This window comes from Pantherophis guttatus, chromosome 3 (assembly GCF_059756535.1).
Source record: "Pantherophis guttatus breed Tessera chromosome 3, ASM5975653v1, whole genome shotgun sequence".
NCBI lineage: Eukaryota > Metazoa > Chordata > Lepidosauria > Squamata > Colubridae > Pantherophis > Pantherophis guttatus.
The window spans coordinates 82,540,908-82,568,006 of record NC_142065.1 but is presented as its reverse complement, the minus strand read 5'-3'; the positions used below and the strand labels follow the sequence as shown (position 1 = coordinate 82,568,006).

The 27,099-nt window shown below is 39.7% G+C and overlaps 2 protein-coding genes across 3 annotated transcripts in view; both read right to left on the bottom strand.

The window, feature by feature from the left end:
- The window catches only part of BTBD8 (BTB domain containing 8), a 46,608-nt gene that overhangs the window by 17,562 nt on the left and 1,947 nt on the right, over nucleotides 1–27,099 (bottom strand). For both annotated transcript variants that reach the window (XM_034437220.2, XM_034437219.2), the window contains exons 2-9: nucleotides 25,308–25,505; nucleotides 14,865–15,151; nucleotides 10,551–10,653; nucleotides 8,193–8,282; nucleotides 5,179–5,259; nucleotides 2,623–2,719; nucleotides 1,458–1,546; nucleotides 1,136–1,238 (exon numbers count right to left, since the gene is read on the bottom strand). In XM_034437220.2, coding sequence (XP_034293111.2) covers nucleotides 1,136–1,238; nucleotides 1,458–1,546; nucleotides 2,623–2,719; nucleotides 5,179–5,259; nucleotides 8,193–8,282; nucleotides 10,551–10,653; nucleotides 14,865–15,151; nucleotides 25,308–25,505 — 1,048 coding nt within the window. The remainder of the gene's footprint in view (nucleotides 1–1,135; nucleotides 1,239–1,457; nucleotides 1,547–2,622; nucleotides 2,720–5,178; nucleotides 5,260–8,192; nucleotides 8,283–10,550; nucleotides 10,654–14,864; nucleotides 15,152–25,307; nucleotides 25,506–27,099) is intronic.
- On the bottom strand, nucleotides 17,648–20,650 carry LOC148114648 (uncharacterized). The gene is made up of 2 exons (XM_087889951.1): nucleotides 17,887–20,650; nucleotides 17,648–17,754 (listed from the first exon to the last, which is right to left on the bottom strand). Exon 1 carries the CDS (start codon nucleotides 19,945–19,947, stop codon nucleotides 17,896–17,898), a length of 2,052 nt encoding a protein of 683 aa, XP_087746077.1. The 5' UTR covers nucleotides 19,948–20,650; the 3' UTR covers nucleotides 17,648–17,754; nucleotides 17,887–17,895.

Genomic DNA, 27,099 nt, shown 5'->3' with positions numbered 1-27,099 from the left:
TTTATTTATTTATTTTATTTATATCCCACTTTTATTGTTTTAACAAATAACTCCTGGCGGCGAACATATCCAAGACCTTCCTCCTCCTATTTTCCCACAACAACAATCCTGTGAGTTGAGTTGGGCTGAAAAAGATGGATCAGCTCAAAGTCACCCAGATGGCTTTCATGGTTAAGGTGGGACTAGAACTCACAGTCTCCAGCTTTCTAGCCTGGTGCCTTAACCACTATACCAAACTGAATCTAATTAGACTTTCTTTCCTTTTCTAGAATCAATTGCATTATTTCTTCATTCATTGGCAGCCTCTTTGACATATTGCATTATAGTACATTAGGATGTAGAAATAACCAAAATATTTTCAGTCGTTGCACTGTAGTCCTCAACTTCCAACCATTTGTTTAGTGATTGTTCAAAATTAGAAACAGCACTGAAAAAAATGACCGATGACCATTTTTCAGACTTACAACTGTTGCAGCATCCCCATGGTCCCATGATCAAAATTTGGGATGCTTGGCTACTGCCCATTATTTATGACGGTTATTTATGACAGGGTCATGTGATTGCCTTTTGCAACCCTCTGACAAGCAATGTCAATGTGGAAGCCAGAGTTACTTAGCAACCATGTTACTAACTTAACAACTGCAGTGATTCACTTACCAACAACTGTGGTAAGAAAGGTTGTAAAATGGGGCAAAACTGTCTTGCTTAGCAACATAAATTCTGGGCTCAAACTGTGATTGTATATTAAGCAACACTTGTATAAAAAGCAATGGATGGAGGGATTAAGATAAATTTCATTTACAGATATGGACCACTCTACATTTAATTGGAGTTTATTGTGAAACTTGGAAGGTTCAAGAACCAAGTGTGCCCATTGGGGGGGGGGGGGGAAACTTGTTTCTAGAATGCCTTTCAGCAGATGCAACAGAACTGTAAAATTTGAAATAGTGAGCGATACTGATTTATTCACTAGATTTCAGTTTTGAGATAACAGCCAATTATCTCAGTTTGAAGTAGAAAGGAAATGTATATAATCAAAATAAATTAAATTACTCCACAAATTCAGTTCAGTTTCCCAAGAAACAAAATAATAATGTCAATTAATAAGAATAACTGAAAACCGACACAAACTTACCAAAGAATCAATCAATGTAGTAAGGCAATTATTTTGAAGCTCAGAAGATAAATTAGCAAAGTTCTTTTCTGACCAACTCCTTGCAAAATTTTGTATCAGCCACCTGTTAAAGGAAATGTCTTATTTAAATAAACCCATCAAACAGATTTAATAAGAAATGCATCTCTGTTAGCATAAGCTACCAATAGCTTATGGTTGCTTATAGGTGTGTTTACATATTGCATCAAAATATAAATAGCTTTCAAAAATTGTAACCCTATCCTGTTGAGTTTAAGATTAAGCTGTGAAAATGGAAATCTGTCAAATATTTTATCTCACTTACTTCATGCATGAATCATAAAGGTGCTCTGCTCTTGTTGAATGGGCTATAGCCAGGCACTCTAAAACAGGTTGATGCTTCCCGGGCACAGGCTATAATTGTTAGAATATAAGAGAAAGTATTATCATTTAATATTTGCAATAATTCACAAACATTGTTTGCATTGTTGCTGAAAGTATTCATTTGTTAGATTTTTATCCCACCTTTATTACTTTAATGATAACTCAAGGCGGTGAAGATGCCCAATACTTCTGCCTCCCCACAACAACAACTCTGTAAGGTGGGTTGAGCTGAGAGATAGAGTAATTGGCCCAAAGGTCACCCACCCAACTTTCATGCCTAAAGTGGGACTAGAACCCACAGACTCCTGGTTTCTAGGTCATCACCTTAACCACTACACCAAACTGACTCTCATGTATCGTTCATATCTAGATTCCAATGGAGTCAACGTCATGCAATTCTTTCTGCAGCTTCATCTAAAGCAATTATTATCACATTTTCCACTTCTAGGGAATCCTTTCCACATAAATTTATTTAACTATTCACTGCAAGGTTATCTCTCACAAAACCTATTGTAGAGGATTCTAATGCAGTACAGATAGTCCTGGTTTCACAACCACTAGTTTGAAGTTGGACAAATAACACTGACGACTGTTCCTTAAAATCCTAGCTGTCCTAGCAGACCTGTGGCTATATGATTGCAACCTGACTGTTTGGCACTCAGCTTGTACTTATGATGGCTGTAGCATCCTAAACTCACTTGCGACTCACAAGCAAAATCAATGGGGAAGCTAGCTGGAAGGATCGCAAGTTGCTCCAGTTAAGTCGCTTGCAAACTCCCTCACACAGCGGCAGCCACCCCCCATGCTCCAACCATGCTCGCACTGTACCAACCACACATGCACCATCCCGCTTGGCAGCTGCCCCTAACTCTTCTTCACACCACATTCTCAAAATGTTACACACTGTAATGTAACTTAACATTTGGATGAAAAATTCCTTGCAATGATCATTTGTTTAAAACAGTTCATCTCCTTATTCAATATTGCTTAAGGCAATTCTAATTCAAATAATGAAATGTTTCTGTTTTATTCCCAACGAGTAAACTTGTAATATTTGATTTACCTCTTATCAACGCAGTATCAAGATAAACAGATAAATTAAATACCTTTTGAAAGAAGTTGCAGTAGTCTCTTTTCAGAATGTATATAGCTATTTCTCTTAAACCGTCTAATCCATACATATCTGCAATGCTTAGTATACATCTAAAGTAAAAGCAATAATGAAAATTAACCATAAAATCATCATAACACAGTCACTGGAAGCCCATAATGGAATTGTTCCATAATAGTTTACATCTAGGCAAAGATAATATGGTAATGTTTCTAGGCAAGCATAATTCATTCTAATTTTTGAAAGCCTGGTGAAGTAATATTTTTAAGGGAAGTTCAATTCCAACAATAGCAATTAATAATTCAAATTAATAATTCATGTTGCAAACATGAGGTGACAAGTCTTGATACCTTAAAAGCAACTGTGCTGGGGTATGTATGGAAATGTAACTAAAAATTCAAACCATATTTATTCCTCTATAGTTATGTATTTTAAAAAGTAATACATTTTAAAAACTAATCCATAGTGCTTCTTTTTTTTTAATTTCACACTGATTGCCATTCTGTATAAGCCAGTTTGAATTCCTTGAAAAAGGTTGCTAATGTAACTTGCTTTTGAAAATAAAATAAAAACAATTTTAAGAAGTTAAAAATCCTTGCTATATTGGTAAAGATTGTAAAGATTATAAACTATTAAATCATATTGTCGATGAAAACAATTCAGTTCAGCATCCTATTTCTCAGTCACATAGCATTTGGCTAAGGAATGTCTACAAGCAGAACATGATGGCAATAACTGCCCTCCCCCCAGCAACTAGTATTTAAAAGTGCAGTAAAATTAGACATATTTTACTGCTTTCAAGTTGAACCTTATTTTTCATATTTATTAAAGTATTATGTTCTAGTTTGCTGAAGACTGGGACAAGGCTTGACTAGTTTATCCCTAACATACAGGTAGTCCTTGACTTATACCAGTTTGCTTAGTGACAGTTCAAAGTTACAACGGCACTGAAAAAAGTGAGTTATGATCAGTGATGGGTTGCTACAGGTTCTCCCCGGTTCGGGTGATCCGGTAGAGGCGATGGTGAGGTGAGAACGAACCGGTTTGTCCCAACTGTCCGCTGGGCCCTCCTGCCCACCCCTGCGCTATACCTACCTATATTTGCTCATTTTTAGCCCAGCTGATAGGCGCGCCAGAGCAGATTGCTGTGCCTCAGCTGTTCTGAAATGAAATGTGCTTGCGTGGAGCGCAAGTTTGGCGTGCGTGCAAGCAAAGCAAGCACTCACATGCAAATCATGCACAAATCGCATGCGCGAAGCAAACCGGTGGTAACACCGGTTGAAACCCACCACTGGTTATGACCATTCTTCACACTTATGACCTTTGCAGTATCCCCATCGTCACATGGTTTACATTTGGATGCTTGACAACTGACTCACATTTATGACAGCTGTAGTGTCCTGCAGTCATGTGATCTCCTTTTGCATCCTTCTGACAAGCAACGTCAATGGGGAAACTAGATTCACTTAACAATCGTGTTACTAATTTAAGAACTGCAGTAATTCACTTAACAAATGTGGCAAGAAAAGTCATAAAATGGGGCAAAATTCACTCAACAAATTTCTCATTTATCAACATAAATTTTGGGCTCAATTGTGGTCATAAGTAGAGGACTATCTGTATTTAGTTTATCTTCTCATAGGTCTAGTTAAAATCTAGTTAAAATCCTCTCTGGCCTGGTGTAGTCCTCATCTTTCTTCTATTTAATCTGTTGGGCTGGAATAACACAAAATAATCACCTTCTTTTTTATTGAAACATTCACCTTATCCCAGAATAGAAAACTTAATGCTTCCAAATGATCAGAGTATACTTCCTGCAATTGTTTGCCACGGACTAAACTGGCTGGTGCTGATAGGATTTGAAATATAAAATCTTTGAAGAGTACCAGGTTGCTTAGCCTACTCAGTCCTTCCTATTACCAAAGCAAGACTTCAATATCTCAAAGTAAGGTTAAGCACTGGGACTTATTCTTAGATATAGTTCCTTAATTAGATTGAAGCTGGTTACAACAAAGTCTGGTTAAGAGAGACAAGAGTGATCTTAATTATTTAATTGTAGTTTATCATTAGATTTCACACAGATTGGAATTAGGGAAAATTCACCCTTGAGATGGTATATCAAAGAGTTTACAAAGGAATCATACAATAATATATTCTGCTTAAAGTCCCTTAACTAGTAGCTAGGATCTGGAAGTAAGGATGTTTGCATGCCTGCTTAATTAAACCATAAACCAAACAAACCACAATATAACTTACTGCACTATGTGAACCCATTCAGCAAATTGCTGCAATAAATTGAAACATTCCAGCAAGCATTTTCTATCTGTGTCATACCTACTTAGCATATGAATACTAAGAATAATTATCTCAAAAACACAAATACTATTTTTCTTGTGCTAAAATACATATTACATTGCAAGGTTAATCATTTCTGGCACTATTATAACTTCATTTCTGGTTCTTAAGATGCTACTTCTATTTAAGTACAGTTTGTTAAGACTTAGGAAATAGGCATGGAATATTATTAAAAACAACAGGACTTGACACATACCCAGCATTTACATTTTTAGGGAACTCCAGAACTGCTCCGTAGATAAAATGCAGAATGACAGTCATTTCTGCATGGCTTATGCTACAAAACCAGAAGAAAAATTAGTTACACGAAAGAGAATCTGAAGACTATAATAGAGTCTTCACATTTTGTACATCCCATTTAACGCATCAAAAACTAGCAACCTAATCATATTATGCAAGAACCAACATGATGCTTAAGATTAAAGGGCTAGGGGAGATCAGGTTCTTGTCTAACTTTAGCCACTGAGTGATTTTGAGCCATTCTTCCTCAGCCTTCTTCACTGGGTTATTGTTGGTTGAGGAATGATAAGCAGAAAACAAATGTACTAAAATAATTTTTATGATGCAAATCTACTTCAGGATAGAACCCCATCACTAAAATTTTACGTAAGGTTGTCTCTCAAACTGCCAAAAGATCTCTGTTTTGAAAAACTTAACAGTAGAACTCTGATATCTTCTGAATGGGGTAGGTGGCCTTCAAGAGCCTTGATGGCACAGCGGACTAAAACTGCTGTTAAAGTAGCACTTAGCTGCCAGCTGCCTGCAATTACTGCAAGTTCAAATCTCACCAGGCTCAAGGTTGACTCAGCCTTCCATCCTTTCGAGGTAGGTAAAATGAGGACCCGGTTTGTGGGGGCAATAAGTTGACTTTGTATAAAATAGAACACCGCTTAGGGGGCCCCAAAAAAGCCCTACTAAGCAGGTATATACAAAAGTATGAAGGCTATTGCTTAAAACATTGTAAGCCGCCCTGAGTCTCCAGAGAAGGGCAGAATATAAATCGAACTAATAAATAATAATAAATAAATAAATAAAAGAGTCAAGGAAGTGCTATCAGAATTTTTATGCTCATGAGGTTCAGCTGTTCAGCTCTTGAACATAAAAGATTTGTACTCCTGAAGTATTTGGAACAAAATCTTCTACAAGATTTTCTGTTTCCTACATGTGTAAAATGTTTTGTGAAGATTTCTCCAGAAGCTCATGGGCAGAGAAAAACACAATCAGCTGAAACAGGTGGGTGATAGCATACCATGTTTTGGTCTATGAAAAACCTTCAATGAGTTTCAGAGTTATGCATGGCCCCTTCCCCTTGCATGTAATGATTCTGTGATTTCATTGGCACCCTTGTATTTCACCATGGTCTTCAGTGGAAGACAAGTGGGTTAATAAATCATACTAATCTGGATTGATTCTGATTTAAATTATGGTATGACTCCCCCTACTGTAGTTTGTGCATTATTTGTGTAGTATAAAACCAGTTGGTTATGGTTCATTCAGCAAAGCAGATTATATTACAGCACATTATAACATGAGATCTGAACCAGATATTAATTCATGGCTCTTGTTTAAACGACTGCAAAGTTATTCCATTTTGATCTTCCCTCCTTCCATCTCTTTATGGAAACTTTCAGGAAAACTTTGTGGGCAACATACTTCTGCCATGGCTATTCACAAATTGTCCTGTACCCTTTTAGAAGAACCTCTTCTAGATTCTCCTTGTTCCCTTCTGTTCAAGTTTCAGTTGTGATTCTGCAAATTACTCCTGCTTTTTAAAGGTATAGCTTCCATAATAATAAAAACTATGATACCTGTAACACATGGCCATTTCAAACACTAAATCTGAGCTTCCAGAAAAAGGGGGGAAATCTTTATTTTTACTTAAATAGCAAAATCAACACAGTTGTCTGACTGTATATGGAAACAGAAGATAGCAATAAAAACAGCCAAAAGAAGCAGCACGGCTGCCTTGACAGCTGGTCTCTTAAATATCATTTTCATTATTTTGGGATGAGCCATATGTACTCTGCTCTCAAGTGTTTATCAAAATTACACAAAAATTTGCAATGAGCAGGATGACATGAAACCAGCCATTTCTACTGTAGCAGCAGTGCAGGCAAACTTTTGATATCCTGACAGTTACATCCAATAAATCCCTCACACCAGTGGCCAACCTTTGTGACACCAAGGACCAGTTTCGTGGAAGATATTTTTCCACAGACTTGGGGGGAGGAGCGTGCAACTTTGATTCCTCGCATGTGCAGTTTAGAGAAGGGTTCGTGCTTTTATAAGAAACTAATGCCTGATGATCTGAGGTAAAGCTGAGGCGGTGATTCTAGCACTGAGGAATGGCTGCAAATATAGATAAAGCTTTGCTCGCTCACTCGCTGCTCACCTCCAGCTGTGCGCCTGGTTCCTAACAGGCCACAGATCGGTACTGGTCCATGGCTTGGGCACTGGGGACCCTGCCATGCACACTTTAAACTCCACTTACTCAAATGAAGTTTCTTGGATTAAAAACATATGTAGGATGGCAACTTTACATAGGCATAAAATTCTAAAAGCAACTCTGATTTCCCATTCCTAATCCATCACCTAACCATTCTTCACACAACCCCATATAGTTCTGCAAAACTTGCTATGCTCATTGTTCTAAACCAGGGGTGTCAAACTGGCGGCCTGTGGGCCAGATGCATCACACGCAGGCCACACCCACCCCGCCTCCGCAAAGGCAAAAAATATCACGATACCTCACGTGACGCAATCGGGTTTGACACCTGTGCTCTAAACTGTCACACAGTATGATTCAGTCTGTGAATCTAGTCAGCTATGGTTTATTCAACCATGATGGTTAAGCAAACCACCAAAATTGAAACCAGAGAAGCCTTTATACTTGTTAATAGACAAATATTGCTGCATCTGCCACTGGAACAAAGAACAATGAAAACAAAGATGCAATCGCAATTAAATGCCAAGCAGACTGCAATCTAGCACAGCATGCTATTTTTACTTTTTTAGTCACGAGTTCTGCAAAACAGATGCTGACCGAATTTACAGATAATTCTTACTCAGAACTCGTGTTCAAATGTATTCATCAAATACTATATCAAGCAGACTTAATATGAATTCTTTTACAGGTAGCTTGACTTCTTAAAATTTGCAGTGGTTTTAAATTGCCTTTTTCCCACATGATTTGTGAACAAGTCAGCTTACCCTTGAAGAGTGATATGCTCTTGAGAGCTTTCTGCCCAGCTCCCATTCAGCATAGCAGAAAAGTAACTGGATCTGGCACAAAGAATAGCCCTGTGAGAAAGAGAATGAAATACAAACTATGTTACTCAATAAAAATATTTATTTTAAAAGAATATCTACAGACTATTGAAATTCAATGTTCTTGACATGCTAATGTATATTTGTTCACTCTACAATTCTTTCTAATATCTCTGGCATTTAATCCAATTTGGTAAAGAAAAATTAGGAGAACTCTCTGAAATGCTTCCAGTTAAAAAAATTTATTACAGTGTACACCGCCCCCCCCGCCCCCGGGAAAGGAAATCTCAAGTTCCTTTGGGCACAGATTACTAATGCTTTCATGTTTTTGTCCAGAGAAGATATATTCTTTTGACAGTAGGTTTACAACAGGGGTGTCAAACTCGCGGCGTCACATTGTCGTCACGTGATGTATCGTGACTTTCCCTCCTTTGCTAAACTAGGGGTGGGGGTGGCCAGCATGTGATGCATCTGGCCCGTGGGCTGCAAGTTTGACAGCCGAGGTTTACAATAATACTATTTCAAATATGAAGAGAGATTTTCCTATAGGTTCATATTATTAAAACAAGATTTTGGGAAGGGGTGTTGGTGGTGGAAGGATTTCTTGAAAAAGATATACAGCTCTGTTTTCATTGGCTGCAAACTTTCATCTGAGGAATTTTTAAAAATCCAAATGGATTGGATTCATGCATGCCAGCTCTTAATTTAATACTTAATTTGCTCTTTCACTCAAGAACCTCAACTATTCCACCATATTACCTCATTGCACAGCATCATATAATAAATTTTTAATTATTAGTTTTTTCATTCTGAGCAGCACTCCAAGTTCTTAAATATTCTGAGTCAGTGGTTCAACAGTAAAATCGTACTATATCTATCTGGTTTCTAAAGTCTTAGATGTTTTCAATTTCAGCTCAGAAAAACAACAACTCTGCTTTCATAAATAGTATTCGTCAATTATAATTGGAAGGGTTCATACATTATGATAAATCAAAATTTTCATAAACTCTAGCTTAATGTTGTTTGTATCTTATGATTAATTATTGTATGTATGACTTATGATCTATGGCCTCCCTTTGTTGTTGTGTGCATTGAGAGCTTATGCACTGGAGACAAATTCCTGGTGTGTCTAATGACATTTGGTGAATAAAGAATATTCTATTCTATTCTATTCTATTCTATTCTATTCTATTCTATTCTATTCTATTCTATTCTATTCTATTCTATTCTATTCTATTCTATTCTATTCTATTCTATTCTATTCCATCCCATCCCATCCCATCCCATCCCATCCCATCCCATCCCATCCCATCCCATCCCATCCCTATTCTATTGTAAGTTTACTGACAGGTTTGCATTAGCTTAATCCCTCCTTCTTTTCTTCCTGTCACTATGACTCAATAAACAGTTTTCTGGATTTATTCTTAGCAAGTAAAAAAATGGTGGTATTCAATTTTAGCTTGGCAATAAGATGCTATTGAGTAAACAACATGCTAGCTTATTAACAGTAAGCCAAAGTTCTCCAAAAAATTCTAGGTTATTGGAATGGGCAAAAAAGGTGAATATTTCTCTGTAGTTTTAAACATGCAACATCTAGAACCCAACATTTTGATATATTATCTTTTCAACAACTTTGGCTTTCTTTCCTGTCTCTTATTTATGCCATGGGCTGCAATAGTTCCTTGATATATCAACAAAAAAATAATAATCCAGAAATAGGTGTTGGAGGTATCTGTGTAGTTTCTTATTTTTTCTTATGCATTAGCAATGATACATTCTACATTTTGTGTCTTGAAAGCTCTGAAGAGTTCCTGGCTCAAGCAACTGTACTTCAAAGCTGTCTTCCTCTTTAAGCAAGACATTTTAAATTGTTGATGGATCAATAACTGATTTTACTTTTTCAATCTTTATAAAGGCTGTACAAGCATCAAGGATAGATGCAGAAAGCATAACTCTACCCGTAACCAGGGGTGGGTTCTACTTTCCTTTACTACCAGTTTGCAACAGGCTCATGCGCGTGCCTTCTGCACATGCGCAGATTGCTTCTGATGACATCAGGGTCAATGGGTGGAGCCTCCCGCCAGTTTTCCTACCGATTCTATTGAACCGGTCCGAACCAGAGGCAACCTTCCACTGCCCGTAACACTACCCATATCAGAACTAGAAGACATCACAATTTTTTCATCTTTACACAGATGTAGTAACTTTTAGTACACAGTCGTATAAAATGTCTCAGTGTCTAATCCATCCTTCTCCCTCTGTACACATAAAAGTCACCACAAAGCCTTTAAAGACAGTTACCTGTGCACTTCAAAGGGTTTTCCATCAATCCAAATATTAATATCTGAAAACCAAGAATTCTGGTAGAGCATCAATAGGTCTTTTCCTAAGCCAGATGCAATTTCTGTTTTGGAATCAAGCAGACAAAAACGGAAAAAACTCTTCCTAAATATATTTTTACTTCAATATTTATATTGAAATTCAAAAATTAATAGGTGAAAACATTTTTAAAATATTCTACTGATGAAATATATCTTACAAATGCTTAGGTTTTGTATATGAGGGAGCCATAACTTAGCAGTGTTCATGCTATACATAAAAGTATTACGAAATTCAAACTCGCCAAGAGTAATGATAAGATTCTGAGTCATGCAGTTCTGTATCTTATAACCAATATAAATAAATCCTTCATCTTTTAGTTTCGGTGGCAATCTTTATAAACATGGCACCCTTAAAATAGATTAAACTAAAGTTCTCATTATTACAAGTAAGTACGGAAAAAACATAACACAATCCTGGGATTTACAATACAAAACAATTGAGAGCCCCAATTTGGGTAAAGATTTACAATAGTGCTTTAAAATATTCTACTTAGCAATAATGGGAATTCCTATTCTTTCATTCTTTAGCAACAGTGAGTTTGCCCCATTTCTTGCCACATTTGTTCATGCTAATCTATGACACAAGGGATAAATAACTGCTTTATCTGTACTGCAAATTTTCTCTCTTTGGATAGAAGAAATTCTGACCCTGAAATTTCTAATTAATTAGAATTAAGGTCTAGAATCTAAATTGTAATTGGAGCAACATATCAGTCTTTAGTTTTTCTGTATATATTCAATTATTAAATATAGGAGGTTTTTGACTTTCAAATAAAATGGATTTTCAGATAGGATAGAGGAAGAATGGCTATATCTGATGTCTAGGCAGGTTTCCACTGGGAATGCCTTTAGAAGTAACTGTGTTATCATCTTCTAAATTTTTAATTACAATTTTTCCTTCTTCACTTTCACAGTGACCCTTTGTGGGTTATTTTATTTCCCAGAATTATATTAATATAGTTATGAGTTTTGTTTTATTTTTAACTTTATTATTACAAGTTTTGTATTTACATATAATCCTTTTCTTTCTCAAGCTGGTTACTTTGATAAATAAAAACAAGTTTCATTTTAAAAAATTACATAATCTTAGTTGATATATGAATCAACGAAATTAATATAAATAAGCACTTAAAAAAATATCCTCATGCCATATGTCCTAATTTATTTTAAATGTTAGTATTTTAATTTATAGTTAATTTGTTTGAGAATTACAATATCTAGTAAAAGCATTAGTCATATCTGGCAAAAAATATCAAAGTGGTGCCTAATGGTATTTTAATATACAGTATCATTACTAGATGATTTTAAATTCTGGACTACCAATATGAATTTTGATTATTTTTTCATTAAATAAATGGAAAAGAAATATGAGGATCATTTGAGGGTCATTTAAAGTTTTTATATAAGTTATGACTGTACTACCAGTATATATATTCTGAAAATAAAACTGAAAGGTTTATATCATAATAATTTAGAGAATAAAGTATGGAAACTTTGAATAAGGAATCATTTTTTAGAGTTGTATAATGCTTTTAAATCTGTTAAACTGTTGGCTACTTAACTGATAAGAATAATACATACAACTGTATTGAAATGCAACTTACTTTCCAATGTCTATACTTGTCATTACAGTATATATAGGCATAGCCCCTTTTATTGTATTTCACAGATATGGTGGTTTTTTTTACAAGACACTCCACCATGAAAAGATTATGATTCACCGAAGGCTTGGGTAATAAAGTATTTTAATGTATGCATGTATATTTTTAAGCATAATAAGCCACTTAATATAGCCACTTAATAAGACTATAATATTGTGTAAACGTAACTTTTATATGCACTGCAGATCAAAAAATTCACATGATTTGCTTCATCATGATATTTATTTTATTGCTGAAAGGGACCTGTAATATTTCCAAGATATGCTTGTAAATGTGGAGATACCACTCAAGCAGCTATTAATTTTGAAAATAAAATAGATCATTGTAAGATTCTCATTTTCATTCAAAGTTTAGTCACCATTTCCAACATTGCAAGACATTGGTTTTATGAAATTTGGGAGGACCACTAAGGTAATTGGATTTTTGAAGAAAGGTACAAAAGTCATAGAGATCTTGGTTCCCATAATAAAAGTCTTTTGAAAAGCCTCCATGTATCATTTTATCAGACTTACATAACTGAATTTTAAAAGAGACTCTTCAGGTCATGAATATTGCAGAAGGTATGATTATCAATAATTAAACCTGCATAATTCATCTTTATGAAAGAATGCCAACCTTCTGGTAATGTTAGAATAGTGGTAGATACTTTAACAATATATTCTGAGAGACTTAAAACAGCCTTAGACACAGAAAAAGCTTTTGATATAGTACAAAATAAATTTCAGAAACAAATTATGAAGAAAAAAAAAGATTTACACAAAATTTTATTTCTTGGAAGCCAATCATTCTGCAAAAATGCACTACTAATGAACTCTTCCCATTTGTTGACTTTTGTATTGTATTGGAATGAAAATTATATTGATAATAAGCCATTATGGTTTCCATTAGGAAATTATTATTTGGCATCTTCAAATCTTGGCAAGACCTTGATTCTAAATACTAGGCACTCAGTTGTATTACCAGCATTGAAGGAGGTCATGTACCTGACCTATGGCAATTAAATTACAATTTGATTCTTGCTGTTATGAAAAATTGACCTTTCAGACAAATCCTTATTTTAAAATCCTTCCCCAGTCCCACTGTGCTCATGTCACACCAGACACTCACATATCCCTATATACTATTCTACATCCTTTCTGACCTGTGGCACCCCTCTCACAGTCACCCTTCTTGAACATGCCTCATGCACTCCCTTGCATCCTTCTTGACATGTGCCATGTCTCTTCCACATCACCACACACTCTCATGCATACTTCCTGACCTGTACCTTTTGTGCATCCTCACACACTCTTCCCTGTAAATTTGATGGAAATGAAAACTTGTTTTTCAAAGTGCTAAACAATGTTCCTCCAGCAAGATAAATGGAAGTAAAAAAGTGATGAAATAGTTTGAGATCAAACTGAAATGAGGAAACACTGGGAGGAGTATTTTGAAGATTAGTATGCTAAAGAATATTTGAGGTGATGTTGGGATTATGTTGATTGGGGACATGAATATGTATGCCCTCGACTATGGACACAATGCCATATTGTTGGCTGAGAACCCAAATAATTTCCAATGAACGTTAGATCTGTGCAGGAATGTGGATCTGAAAATTATTGTACTCCTGTTGTGTTTAATAGGGAACATGCAGTTAATTATTATAAATTAGTAAACTAAATGGCAAAAAAAACACTAGAGCAAATAGATGGATTTGGGTTCATTGGTAGAACATTTTCTAAAGGAAGGAAGATAGATGAAGAAATTTTAAGAAATGAAATTACTTGTAGAAAGGAATTCTGTATAGATAGTTACAACTGCCTACTTATAACCATTTGTTTAGTGACTGTTCAAAATTATAAGGGCACTGGAATAATGACTTATGACTATTTTTCACACTTATGACCGCTGCAACATCCCCATGGTTATGTAATCAAAATTTGGACACTTGGCAACTTGTGCATATTTATGGTGGTTGTAGTATTCCGGGGTCATGTGATCATCTTTTGTGATCTTCTGACAAGCAAAGTCAATGGGGAAGCCAGATTCATTTTACAACCGTATTACTGACTTAACAACTGCAGTGGTTCACTTAACAACTGTGGCAAGTAAGTTTGTCAAATGGGGCAATACTCATTTAACAACTGTCTCATTTAGCAACAGAAATTTTAGGCTCAATTGTGGTTGTAAACCGAGGACTACCTGTAACATGTAGTCTTCAGAAAGGTATGTTTGTTGAAGGAAGTGAAAATAGCTGTACATTGGAGGGTACTTTTGCCAACTTCGTTATTATGAGGATTCCTGCACTGAGTGGGAGGTTGAACTAGAAGATCTCCAAAGTCCTTTCCAACCCTATGATTTTGGAATTCGAAGTACATGTTGCAACTCTTCTCTTAGTTAATAGGCTGGTGTAAGGACTGTTGAACTCCCCATAGTTTAGTCTGACTAATGCAAGCCTCATTTACTCAGGAGTCAAGTTACAGTCGTTAATTATTCATCTTTTTTGTGGAATAACTGTAAATTTTGTCTGAGGCAGTGAACAAGCCCAAACTGATGTCTTAGATAACAATTCACACATTACATTTTAATCTCACCTGACACAGTTACCTCACCCTCAGCATCAATAGCGTCTGTCGGCATGTCACTAGTAGAGAAAGAGGACGCCACACATTCTGTTTCTACAGCTGTCTTGCAGAATATCCAGTGATGGTCAGATGTCCTTTCATGGTTTCCCAGCCCCTGCTCTCTACATATTTGATCGTTGTGTAAACCACCAACTGTTAACTCTTCATTTTCTTTCGCTAATTCAGGCATTGAAACTTTTTTATTTAGAATCTCTTGTTCTTCCTCTGTAATGATTCTGTCCGATGAATATGCAGCCCTAGGAACAGAACGTGTCAGGCTCCAATCCATTTGACAGTGTTTTGGCAATAACTTCCATTAATCTTAGTGGGATTTTGTTTCCTTTCCAATTACACCTACATAACATCATCTCACTGTACAACACAACATTGAACACTGCATAATTCAAACTGTTTGACATAAGAATTTTAAGATGGTTTCTTTTTTATGAATATGCCCTTCCACATTATTATTATATTGTTCTGTTTTTCAATATTATATAGAACGACTGCCCTTTCGATGGGGCACAAGGTCAACCCAGACAAAATAAAAAAGATACATAAAATTAAATAACACTTTGATTTTCCAAGAGGGTTTTCCCAAGGAAACTTGAATTAGTGCTATAATATTCTCTACCGTGCTTTAATGAGTAAATTCATCCCTTATTTCATCTGATAGTTCCACTCTGAACTGGTCAATTTTTCGCCCCATGTCCCGAGTTAAAAGCTGAAACTCAGCAGCATACTGAATGTTTACTCCGCCAGAAGTGATGAATATCATGGTAGACAGTTACTTGTTCAACTGGATCTTTGAATTAACTCTCAGGCCTGCTACAAAATTAACATCGTTGTCCAAATGCAGGCTGTTCTGAATCAGAAGGCAGATGTTGCCCATTTTACAGCTCTCTCTCGGTCACTGGTGACATTTTAGGAAGAGAACCATGACAATATATGGCTATTAAAATTCAGAGCACTTTCTGATCGAAAAGGTTAGCACCTTTTGAGGCTAATAATTTTATTTGAAGCATAAGCATTTGTGGATGCATTTGATGAAATTAGGTTCACCCATGAATTTTCAATAAAATGGGCTAGTTTCAAAAGCTGCTACCAAACTCTTTTTGAATCTCAGCCATTGGGCTAATTTAAAATTCCAAGTTAGTTCTGCCTATGGGGATGCCATCCAATTTTAAGGATGTACAGTTCCATTAATTAAGCAAGGAAGGTAGTTCAGTTGCTTGATTTCTTCTCATATTTGTTAGGCAAGAGTGCTAGTGCTTCCTGATGGGACTGGAGCTACTCCAACAAGTACAGGATGCTGAAAGTAGTCCACAGAACACCAGCGGTGGTAGATTTTGTCCCATCTGTAGATTTTGTCCCAAGTGTCCCTAATCCATCAGTTAGTTTTTCATCTGAACTAATTGGTCCATCTGGTCACCACTTGGTTCTGAATCGAAAGCAAGACATTAGCAAACTTTATCAACAGTTAGCGGGCTCCCAGAAGCTGAATCACAGTTCTCTAGATGAAGGCTCACCTCCCATACTGATAGCAGTAATTATTGCCAATCAAGCTGTCCAGATTCACATCTGAGCTCACTATTAAATCATGACTCTCCAAACCCCACATGCAGGATTGATTAGTCTGGGCAAAAGATTCTCAGACATGACTTGTCTAGCTTATAAAATTTATTGCTGACAAGAACGAAACTTCTAACCCAATTGATTGTTCAAACAGTGCAATGAAGTCAGAGCCTGTATATCTATAAAACTGTGCTTCACAATTTAAACTCTAAGTTTTTTCTCTTCTTTTTACAAATGTATTTGTAAAACTTTTTCAATTAAAAAAAAAAATAGATACTTGGCCTGTCTCCTGCTAGCCTTGGAGATGACTGAGAAATGTGCATAATGGTTCTTTTTGGCTTTGGTTTCTATCTTACCAGTCTCTGCCTGGAATTGTATGTGGGAAAGACCTTGGAAGACAGACTTGCAAGATTCTTTTATAAAAAAGTAGAACTAATTCATCTGGGTGTGCTTCCTGTCTAGACTACCTCTCACAGTTGATATCAACACTTGCAAGTTTGAAAGTGTATTTTTCCTCCATTGCCTTTATAACCAAAGAACTATGAGGCCCACTTCCGAGATAATTGCCATGCTCACATTCCTTCTAAGGGTTAAGCTGCCCCTTATCCAATCAGTATCCTGGCTGTAGCTCTTTCCAAAGTCATCCCCAAATACCTTTATACCAGGGTGGATAAAAATCGTTTTTTTTTACAAAAAAAATCAAAAACATTGGATTTTTTAAAAATTTAAATTGGATTTTTTAAATTTAAATTGGATTTTTTTTATTTTTATCCAACTTATTTTAGTAAAATGCTTTTGGAGTAAAAATCTATCTAAAGATAGTTTTCTATTTAAGATACATTAATAATTTAATTTATTCAGCATGAAATGGAGCTCAGTTATGTAGCTTGAAGCTATATATTCTGCAATATGGGACTGTCAGTGAGTCAACAGCAGGTCAGAGGAGGAGCCACTGAGGGGCAGAGATGACAGTTGCTCTTTAAAAATTATGATTTAAAGCAAGTTGATTTAAATCAAGCCTTTTTACTAGTAATTTAAATCATGATTTAATTTGTGATTTAAATTGTGATTTTTGCTGGGTTCACCACTTGACAGATTTTGGTGAGAAGAGGCGTTGGACTTACCGTGAACGCTCTTTCTCCAGGGGATGCGGAGTGGGTCAGAAGTGGGATGATCCAGCCCGTCTGGCCAATCACTGAGTCGGATAAACTTGGCCACGCCTACTCAGGCCTCCCTTCCTTCCAGTTTGTTTCGACGAAGGCAGATCTGCAAAACAGTCTCAAGCCTAGAAAATACAAGAGAAATCGCAGACGGGAGGGGCTGACCCACTCCGCATCCCCTGGAGAAAGAGCGTTCACGGTAAGTCCAACGCCTCTTCTCCCACTGGGATGCGGAGTGGGTCAGAAGTGGGACATACCCAAGCTTGTTAATTCGTCGGGCGGGAGGTCTGCGAAGGTCGATGTCGAGGTGCCAGGTGAACCTGTTGGAGGACTCTCCTTCCGAAGGCTGCCTCGGCGGAGGCAAAGGTGTCCAAACGGTAGTGCTTGATGAATGGAACAGGAGAGGCCCAGGTAGCTGCCCGGCAAATTTCCTCGAGGGAGGCCTGCGTGGCCCAAGCAGCGGTAGTAGCTGCACTCCGTGTGGAGTGAGCTGTAATATGACGTGGAATGGGAAGAGATCGTGAGTCATAAGCTTTGGAAATGCAAGCTCGGATCCAACGCCCTATGGTGACTGAAGAAACTTTGGATCCCAAAGATGAGGGTTGGAAGGAAATAAATAGGGCTTCGGAGCGTCTTGAGGATGCGGTCCGAGATATATATATTTTTAAAGCCCTGCGAACATCAAGGGTCCGCCATTTGCGTTCTAGTGGGTGAGATGGATTTGGACAAAAATTAGGCAGGATAACTTCCTGTTCGCGATGGAACCGTGAGTTAATTTTTGGCACGAATGCCGGGTCCAGTCTAAGAATTACCCTATCTGAGTGTATCACACATAAATCTGGTCTGACAGATAGAGCTGCCAGTTCAGAAATGCGGCGAGCCGAAGTCACGGCCACCAGGAAGGCCACTTTCATGGTTAGAAATCTAAGGGAGGCAGTCCGGAGAGGTTCGAAGGGTGGACCTGTCAAGGCTGACAATACGTGTGGCAAGTCCCATGTGGGATAGCGGTGTACCACGGGTGGGCGCAGATTTCGTACCCCACGTAGGAACCTCCGGATGGAAAGGTGATGAGACAGAGGTACGCCGTCCCTGGGAGACAACACCGTGGCGAGAGCTGCAACATGCCGCTTGAGGGTATTATGTGCCAGACCCTTGGTGTAGCCATCATGGAGAAACTCCAACACCTGCGGAACAGAAGCTGACAAAGGGTTAATTTCGCGCGCAGAGCACCACGAAATAAATACCTTCCACGTGATGTTGTAGAGTCTGATGGTGGACTCCTTTTTGTCAGCCTGCATAACCCGGATGACATCTTCTGAGTACCTTGCTTCCCTCAAGAGGAGCCCTTCAAGCGCCAAGCGGTTAGGTTGAGCCACTGGGGCTCTGGGTGTAGGATTGTCCCTTGACTGAGGGACACTTTCTCCGGAGGTAGTCGCCAAGGGTCCGTCGTTGAGAGGGCTACGAGGTCGGAGAACCATGGCCTTCTTGGCCAATAAGGAGCGATGAAGACCACGTCCGCTCTCTCGGCTACAATTCTGCGAAGGACCCGCGGGATCAATGGGATCGGCGGGAACGCATAGAGTAGCTCCTGGGGCCAGGGGCAACGGAGAGCGTTTGTGTCCTCTGCCCCCCGCGATGGATAGCGCGTGAAGAATCGGCGTAGCTGTGCGTTCTCTGGGGATGCAAGGAGGTCTACCTGTGGCTGGCCGAACCGGAGACAGATGTCCTGAAACAGAGCGGGGCTGAGGCGCCATTCTGATGCGTCTATCGTGGTGCGGCTGAGATAGTCCGCCTGAAGGTTGTCCTTCCCCGCGATGTGATCCGCCTTGAGGGATTGAAGGTGAGATTCCGCCCACCTCCCGAGAAGAAGAGCCTCCTGCATCAAGGTCTTGGACCTCGTCCCCCCTTGGCGATTGACATGTGCCTTTGCCGACACATTGTCTGTAAGTACTAGTAAGTGTTGTCCCTGCACCATCTGATGAAAGGCCAGAAGAGCTAAGCGAATGGCCCTGAGTTCCAGAAGGTTGATACTTGACCTTGCTTCTGTCGGGGACCATCGCCCCTGAGCGACCTGGGAACCCAGGTGCGCGCCCCAGCCCGTCAGACTGGCGTCTGTAGTCAGAATCAGTGGATGTATGTCCAAGAAGACGCATCCGTTGTCCAGAGCCGGGGATAGCCACCAGTGCAAAGACCGGCGTACTGACAGGGGGACCCTGATCTTGGATTTGGAGGCCGCTGTCTTTGCCCGCTGATAGGGGAGTAGCAGCCATTGAAGGCTGCGGGCATGAAGCCGGGCCCAGGGAACTATGTCTGTGCATGAGGCTAGTTTCCCCAGGAGACGGGACAATTCTAGCTTGGGAGCTGTCGGCTCTTGTAACAGATGCCGAATCAGAGACCTGAGGCTGTCTTTCCTCTCCTGGGAGAGGAACACCCGTCCCACCTGCGTGTCTATGACTGCACCTAGATGATTTATGCGCTGTTGAGGGACCAATTGACTCTTGGGCTCGTTGACTAGAAACCCATGATTCTGTAATATTTGCAGTGTGAGAAATACATTGGTTCTGGCTCTGTCTAAGGACGAGGCTTGTATTAAAATATCGTCCAGATAAGCCTGAATGCGAATCGGTATGGACCGCAGGTGAGCTACCAAGGCTGCCAGAATTTTGGTGAAACTGCGTGGGGCCGATGCCAGGCAAATGGAAGGGCCCGGTATTGTAGGTGGCGCCCCGCGTAGCTGAACCTGAGGAACCGCCGGTGAGCTGGCTCTATGGGTATATGAAGGTATGCCTCGGAGAGGTCGATTGAGGCTAGGAAGTCCCCGGGCCTTATTCCCTCCAGGATAGATTTGAGCGTACTCATCCTGAACTTGCGGTACACTAAATGAGTGTTCAGGGATTTTAAATTTAGGATCGCTCTCCATCCCCCCGAGCGCTTCGGAACCACGAAAAGAATTGAGTAAAACCCCTGTCTCCATTGCTCCCGAGGGACGTCCTCCACAGCATTGATCTCCAGAAGATGCTGAATGGCGAGCTCCATCAAATTTCGCTTGCTGAGGGAGCTGGAGACAGGGCAAGGCACGAAGCGGCTCGGAGGGTGGGAGAGGAACTCCAATGGGAGGCCGAATTCGATGATATGAAGAACCCATTAGTCTGTAGTACTGCGAGCCCATTCGGGGAGAAACAGGCTCAACCTCCCCCCAATAGGAGCTATCAAGCGAGAGTCACTTTTGGCGGCGGAACTGACGTCCGCCAGTTCCACGAAAGGGCCGTCTCTGAGGAGCGAAAGGTTTGGATTTATCCCTGTAGGAACCTCTATCTTGGGGACGAAAGGAACCTTGTGAGTAAGGTCTCTGACTGGGGCCCTCCTGGAAGAAATTACGGGCCGGTGGCCTGCGATAGTAGGGGGTAGCCCTGCGATCAGCTCGTCTAGTAATGGAAGGTAGGACCTTCCTTTTATCCCTGTCCTCCACTAATAATGGGTCAAGGGAAGCCCCAAATAATTTAGGCCCAGAGTATGGTGTAGAAGCTAGACGCCATTTGGCCTTGAGGTCAGCGTGCCAAGGTTTAAGCCACAAAAGGCGACGGGAAGTGACTGAAGAAGCCATAGCCCGCGAGGCAAATTTGGCCGCATTTAGCGTGGCATCCGAGGTGAACTGTGTGGCAGCTATTATCTTATTTAAGTCCTGATGGACTCTGGCATCCTGAGCTGGTAAGCGGGACTGTAGTTGTTGGAGCCACAGGAGTGATGACCGTGAGAAGAATGAGGCCGCAGTAGCAGCCTGAATCGCCCAAGCCGAAGCCTGGTGGGCTTTCTTGAAAGATGAGTCAAACTTACGGTCTTCTGGCTTAAGTCCTTCAGAAGTATCCCCCGAGATGAAAGGAGACGACGAGGAAAGCGCTGCCACAGGGCCATCAACCTCGGGAACCTGCAAGAGACTGGTCAGGACAGGATCCATGTTGTAATTTCTACGATCGTAGCCACTAGGAGTAGGGAGAGAAGTTGGATTAGTCCATTGTTTACGAACCACATCAGCGAAAAGTTTTGGCGCCGGGACAAATAGCTGCTCAGCTACTGGTTCAGAAAATATGCCCTGACTGGTGGAGGCGGCAGAAGATGACGGGACAGAATCAGTGTCAACTAGGCCCGAGGTTACCTTGGCCTTGTGAAGCAGTGATTTAAAAAGTCCCTGGGGAAACAGCCCTGTAAAGGCTGGTACGTCTGGAGCAGTGGATTCGTCATCCGACAAATCTACCTCTCTTTGAGGTTCATCCTCCAATTCTATATCAGCACTGCCCCTGGATCTAACCGGGGAGTGATCAGGGGACCCTGTGAGGCTGGCATCAGGAGAAACCCTTGATCTTCTGGAATGAAGACTCTCAGAGACAATAGAGGCAGAGCGATGCTCCCTGATGCCCGCTTGAATTCCATGAGAAATGGCCCTGGCAATTAACATCTGCACTGATTGAGGAAGATTTTCCAGATCAGACCTAGGTTGATAGCTTGGTGGAGGATCCTGAACAGGAATAGCACAATCAAAGGGGTCCCCCTCTTGTCTAATTGGAGAGCCATGAAGGCTGTCCTGTCGTTCTGGGGAGAAGGCTTTGGTCAGGTCAACCTCCTCTGCAACCCCTGAATCGAGACCGACTTCCGGGTTTGGCTTATCTGTAAGGATATGCGTAGCCATATCAGCAGAATGATGATGAGACGTTTTTGTATGTTTTGATTTTGCAGAGGCCTTACGGCCAGAATCACTCTTGGAAGATGACTGGTCTGCCATTACGATGGATGGGCTATGCTACAGCAGGAAATCTGCGCACAAATGAACAATGGTAAGACATCAGTAAGATATCAATTATTATTATTATTATTATTATTATTATTATTATTATTATTATTATTATTATTATCATTATTATTATTATTATTATTATTATTATTATTTTGCAGGGAGACAGCGTATGCAAATTTAATTTCCCACTTTATATAAATCCAGCAAATAATAGGGAAGCCGCTGCCACAATGAAATCACCAAACGAAGAAATTTTCTTTCCCGTTTGGATATAAAATGGCTGCCCAGGAACAGGTATCCAGGGTCAGACAAAATGGCCGCCAAGAGTTGGGATTAAATTCCGAACACCCCAAGTCCACAAAAAAAAAAAAAAACACAGACCTGCTTTCAATGTCTCTCCTCCTTTTTTTTTTTTTTTTTTTTTTTTTTATACTGAAGCCAGTGCAAAGCTTACCAAGCCAAGCACTCAGACAGGCCTCAGCAGCCGATGAAAAGGGCGTGCAGAAATGGCGGCAAATAACGGCTGCAGAAAGATGGCGGCACAGAAATTGGCGGGGAAGCGTCAGACACCACCCACGCCAAGCAACAGCAGCAAAAATGCGAGCTCCGTCTTCCCCGGTGGCTGGGAGGAGCCGCGATAGCAAATAGAGCCGAAATAACCCTCGCAGCACGGCTGAGGATTTTCCGGCTTCCGCGGCTTCTCCGACCTCCAGCTGATCAGCGCTGAAGGGAGATTGACAGCGGAACGGGGCGGCGAGCGGTGGGAAGCAAGGCGCTGGTCCCTGAAGCGTTACGATCTTCACGCCCCCCAGCTGATGAGCGCTGGGGCGGCGGCTATCAGGGGAGCGCGGCGGCGGCGTTTCCAGCCTAGGAAGACTGAAATGGCCCGCACGCACAGCGCTAGAAAGGAATGGGGGCTGAAATATCTTTTAACTCACGTTCCCTTGAAGTTCAAGAGACAACGGAGGCAGCCCTGTCTCTCAGACAGTGTTCAGGCTGAAAAGCCCCCTAGCAACAAACGATCTCCAATTCCGTCCGAAGTGAGAGACTCAGCGAAGCGACTGGTCAGAACCACTGAGTCGAATAAACTGGAAGGAAGGGAGGCCTGAGTAGGCGTGGCCAAGTTTATCCGACTCAGTGATTGGCCAGACGGGCTGGATCATCCCACTTCTGACCCACTCCGCATCCCAGTGGGAGAACCGCAAATCTAAGTATGACAAGTTTAAGTAAAGGTTAACCTTTCAAATTTGCAGAAAGGTAACTAGTTGTGAACATCATTTCTGTACGGAGAAAAAGCCATTTATTTTCAAAAGTTGCAATACTGTACAACAATTTTTGTTATTTTTTAAAATAATTCTGAAAGTAGCATGAAGCACTAAAAATGTCCCAAATAAACAATCTCTTTGAGAATATGTAGGTATCTGCATGAATGTTGTTTCAAAAGCATTTTGTGTCTACATTAATGATCATGTATATTTTGTCAATGCATTTGAACCTAATAAACATATAACAACAGACCTGAATATCTAAATAAACATATATAGATACTATAGATTACCCCATCATGCTATTTCCTTTCACAATAAGCCAATATAAAATACAGTCAACGAGGAGATAGTGAGATGCAATTAAGCATACGAAATAAGAGGAAACAAGGAAATATAAGCAAATCTAGTTTATACCATATCCTATAATTTATTTATTTTAAATTATTTATTTATTTAAATTTATTAGCTGGCCATCTTACCACAAGGTAAACTCTGGGCGGCTTATAATATTAATTTTTATATTGAATATTATGTTAATTTTATATTATTATATTGCAAACCATCAAGGTGCCAGTCATCACCTTTAAAGCTCTATATGGCACAGGGCCAGGATATCTGCAGGACTCTCTTTTCCTAAGGACATTTACCGCCACCAGATTAGATATAGTGGATGTGCTTGCTTCCCCTAAATACTGCCATCTGGTGGAAATTAGGATGCATGCCTTTTCCGTGGCAGACCCTGCCCTGGGGAAGACTCTGCCCCTGAAGTTCGGTAGGCCTCTAACCCTCTTAGACTTCTGTTAAGCTTTGAAGAGGTTTGACTTGATGCCAGGTCTTTGTTGATTTGAACGATTTCATCTGTTTAATTTTATAGTTTTAATATAATTTCATTTGTTGTTTTTGATTAGGAGTTGCCCAGAATTGGCTGGAAGATGGGTGGATATATAAATGTTCTAACTAACTAACTAATTGACTGACTGACTGACTGACATTTACTTCATTTCTTAGTTGATGCTCTGCCATTTATTCTTCCTACATTTTAAATTATAATTTCTCCTGGGCCGTGTTTATAAACAGATGGGCCTATAAATATTAATCTCTATTGCTTGTCATGACTTCATCAATCATGGATTTTATGCAATATTTTTAGTAAGAGAAGAAAAAGTAGACCAGGTTAACAGTCTTAGTCATACCAGTGCTAAATGCAGAATTCTCTGCTAATGGTAAGAATAGTATTAGCTAATTTTGGCACGTTAAGGCTAGTATGACACAGGATATTTAGCTATGCTGAGAACAACAATCTAGACACCACTCTGTAGGACAACTTACTTTTATCCAAATTTTACCAATTATAAGATGCATTGGAATATGTGTAACAAGATATATTTTCAAATTTAAATGTTAATTTTTGGAAAATAGAGCTCCGGGAAACTGCAGGACAGGGAAAAACAAAAATATGTGTCTTAATATGCAACCTAAAGGTTAGTTCGATCTTTGCAGTAGAAAAAGAATTCTGAACAATATAACTGGGTGGCTGAATGGATTTCTTAACTCTCCATACAAAATCATAATTTCAGTTTGAAATGCAATTTAAAATGTAAAATAATGAGAAGAAACTTACTGCAGGAAAGTTTTAAATTCAGAAGGTTCCAAATATTGCAGTTTTAAAGCTTCACAGTTGTTACAAGTATTTAAATGTTTTCCAACAACATGCAGAAAGAAATTTGGGACTCTTGCTAAAAGTACTGCCTTGTGAGCTTTGAAGAGTGTATTGCCAACATAGAAAGTGATGTCGGTTTGGATTTCTTCTTTAAGAAGTCTGCAATAGAATAGAAACAACTTCACATATAAGACAAAGGGGTGCTTGCAGATTGCAATACACTGCTGTATCTATCTTGCTTTAATTTATAGGGGCTTACAAATGATATAAAAGGAAAATAGAAAGAATAAAAAGAAACATAATACTCAAGCCCAATAACAATAAATGTCCTACCCATTGACATACTGTGGAAAACAACAATATAGCAACAAAACAGCTGTAATCTACTCAGGAAAGGATCTTGCCTTACCATCATTCCCTAGTGCAAATGAACATGTTTGAAACATCTAGGTCTTGATGGGTTTCCTGTACGCCAACAGGATTTGGTGCAAATCTGACTTCTAGCGGAGCACTTGTAGGAGAAAGAATGGCAGAATTTGGGGGCAGTGAAAGGAAGCGCAGCCTAAAATCCCTACATGGCCACGAGCAAATCCTCCTTGAGTGCTGTTGACCCTTATCTAATTCTAACCAGATACTGATCATTAGTTCAGGAGATGTGCATAGGCTTTTAGCAATAAATCAGCTTAACTGAGACCTCATGTCTTTCGCACCTAATAGCACAGGGGTGTCAAACTGCGATCCGGCCCGCGGGGTGCTTAGATCTGGCCCACGAGGCCAACCTGGAAACAGCAAGGGACCGACCTGTGGTACCTCTGCCAGTGAAAACGGAGCTCCTCCGCGCCCCCCCTCCCCAAGCTCTGTTTTCGCTGGCAGAGGGTTGCTCTGGAATCTGTTGCTGCCAAAAACAGAGCTTGGGAGCACGTTTTTGCTGGCAGAACACTCGGGCCACTACAGGCACCTCTGACATGAGTGACGTTGAGCTGGCCACACTTACCTGGCCACCCCACTCCAGTCCCCCGAGGTCAAACACGACCCTGATGCGGCCCTCAATGAAATTTGAGTTTGACACCCCTGTAATAGTACTATTCTCAAGGGGGATAGCTACAGAAAAAGCACATCCTCATGGATCCTGAAAACAGCAAGGATGAAATTCAAATGGTTCATTCTCAACTAAGACAAAGAAAAACTGCTAAAAGATGATCCCACAGATTGAATTGCATCCAGAAGCCAGTGGCAACTAGAGCAGTTCTTATGATAGTGGCATTACTCAAAGCAGAAAGCACTCTTTACTCAACATAATCTTCTAGGACAGCCCTGGTAGAATGAGTTAAGATCAACTGGTGGAAGAGGTGACCAAGGCATGAATGAATAAGGTCTTTTGATTTAGGAATGGTCATGGCTTAGACAAACCTTCATAGAAAGAAAAGCAAATTCTAGAGGATTTAGTTGACTGTACTTGAATGGTAAAGTGAAGGTCTAGAAAACAAAGGGGATTTCATATCTCTAGTAAAATAAGAGACAACTGGTTTGGGTCAGGAATTCTAATGTATATTTTCAAATATTTTCTCTTTTCTAGTTCTACCACAAATAAATCATGTGAATATAGCTTCATCTTTATGTTGGACAAAATTTGCTCAAGCAGTGAAATTACTAACATTAGTAGCAACTTTATCTTCATTCTTATTGGGGCAGTAAAGAGCCTCAAATCAATCATATCTTCCTTTCCCTGAGCAAAATATCTCCATCTTGTTTA

What these genes read in the sequence shown, in the direction of transcription:
- LOC148114648 (XM_087889951.1), bottom strand. Translation starts at nt 19,947, where the DNA reads ATGCACAGACATAGTTCCCTGGGCCCGGCTTCATGCCCGCAGCCTTCA.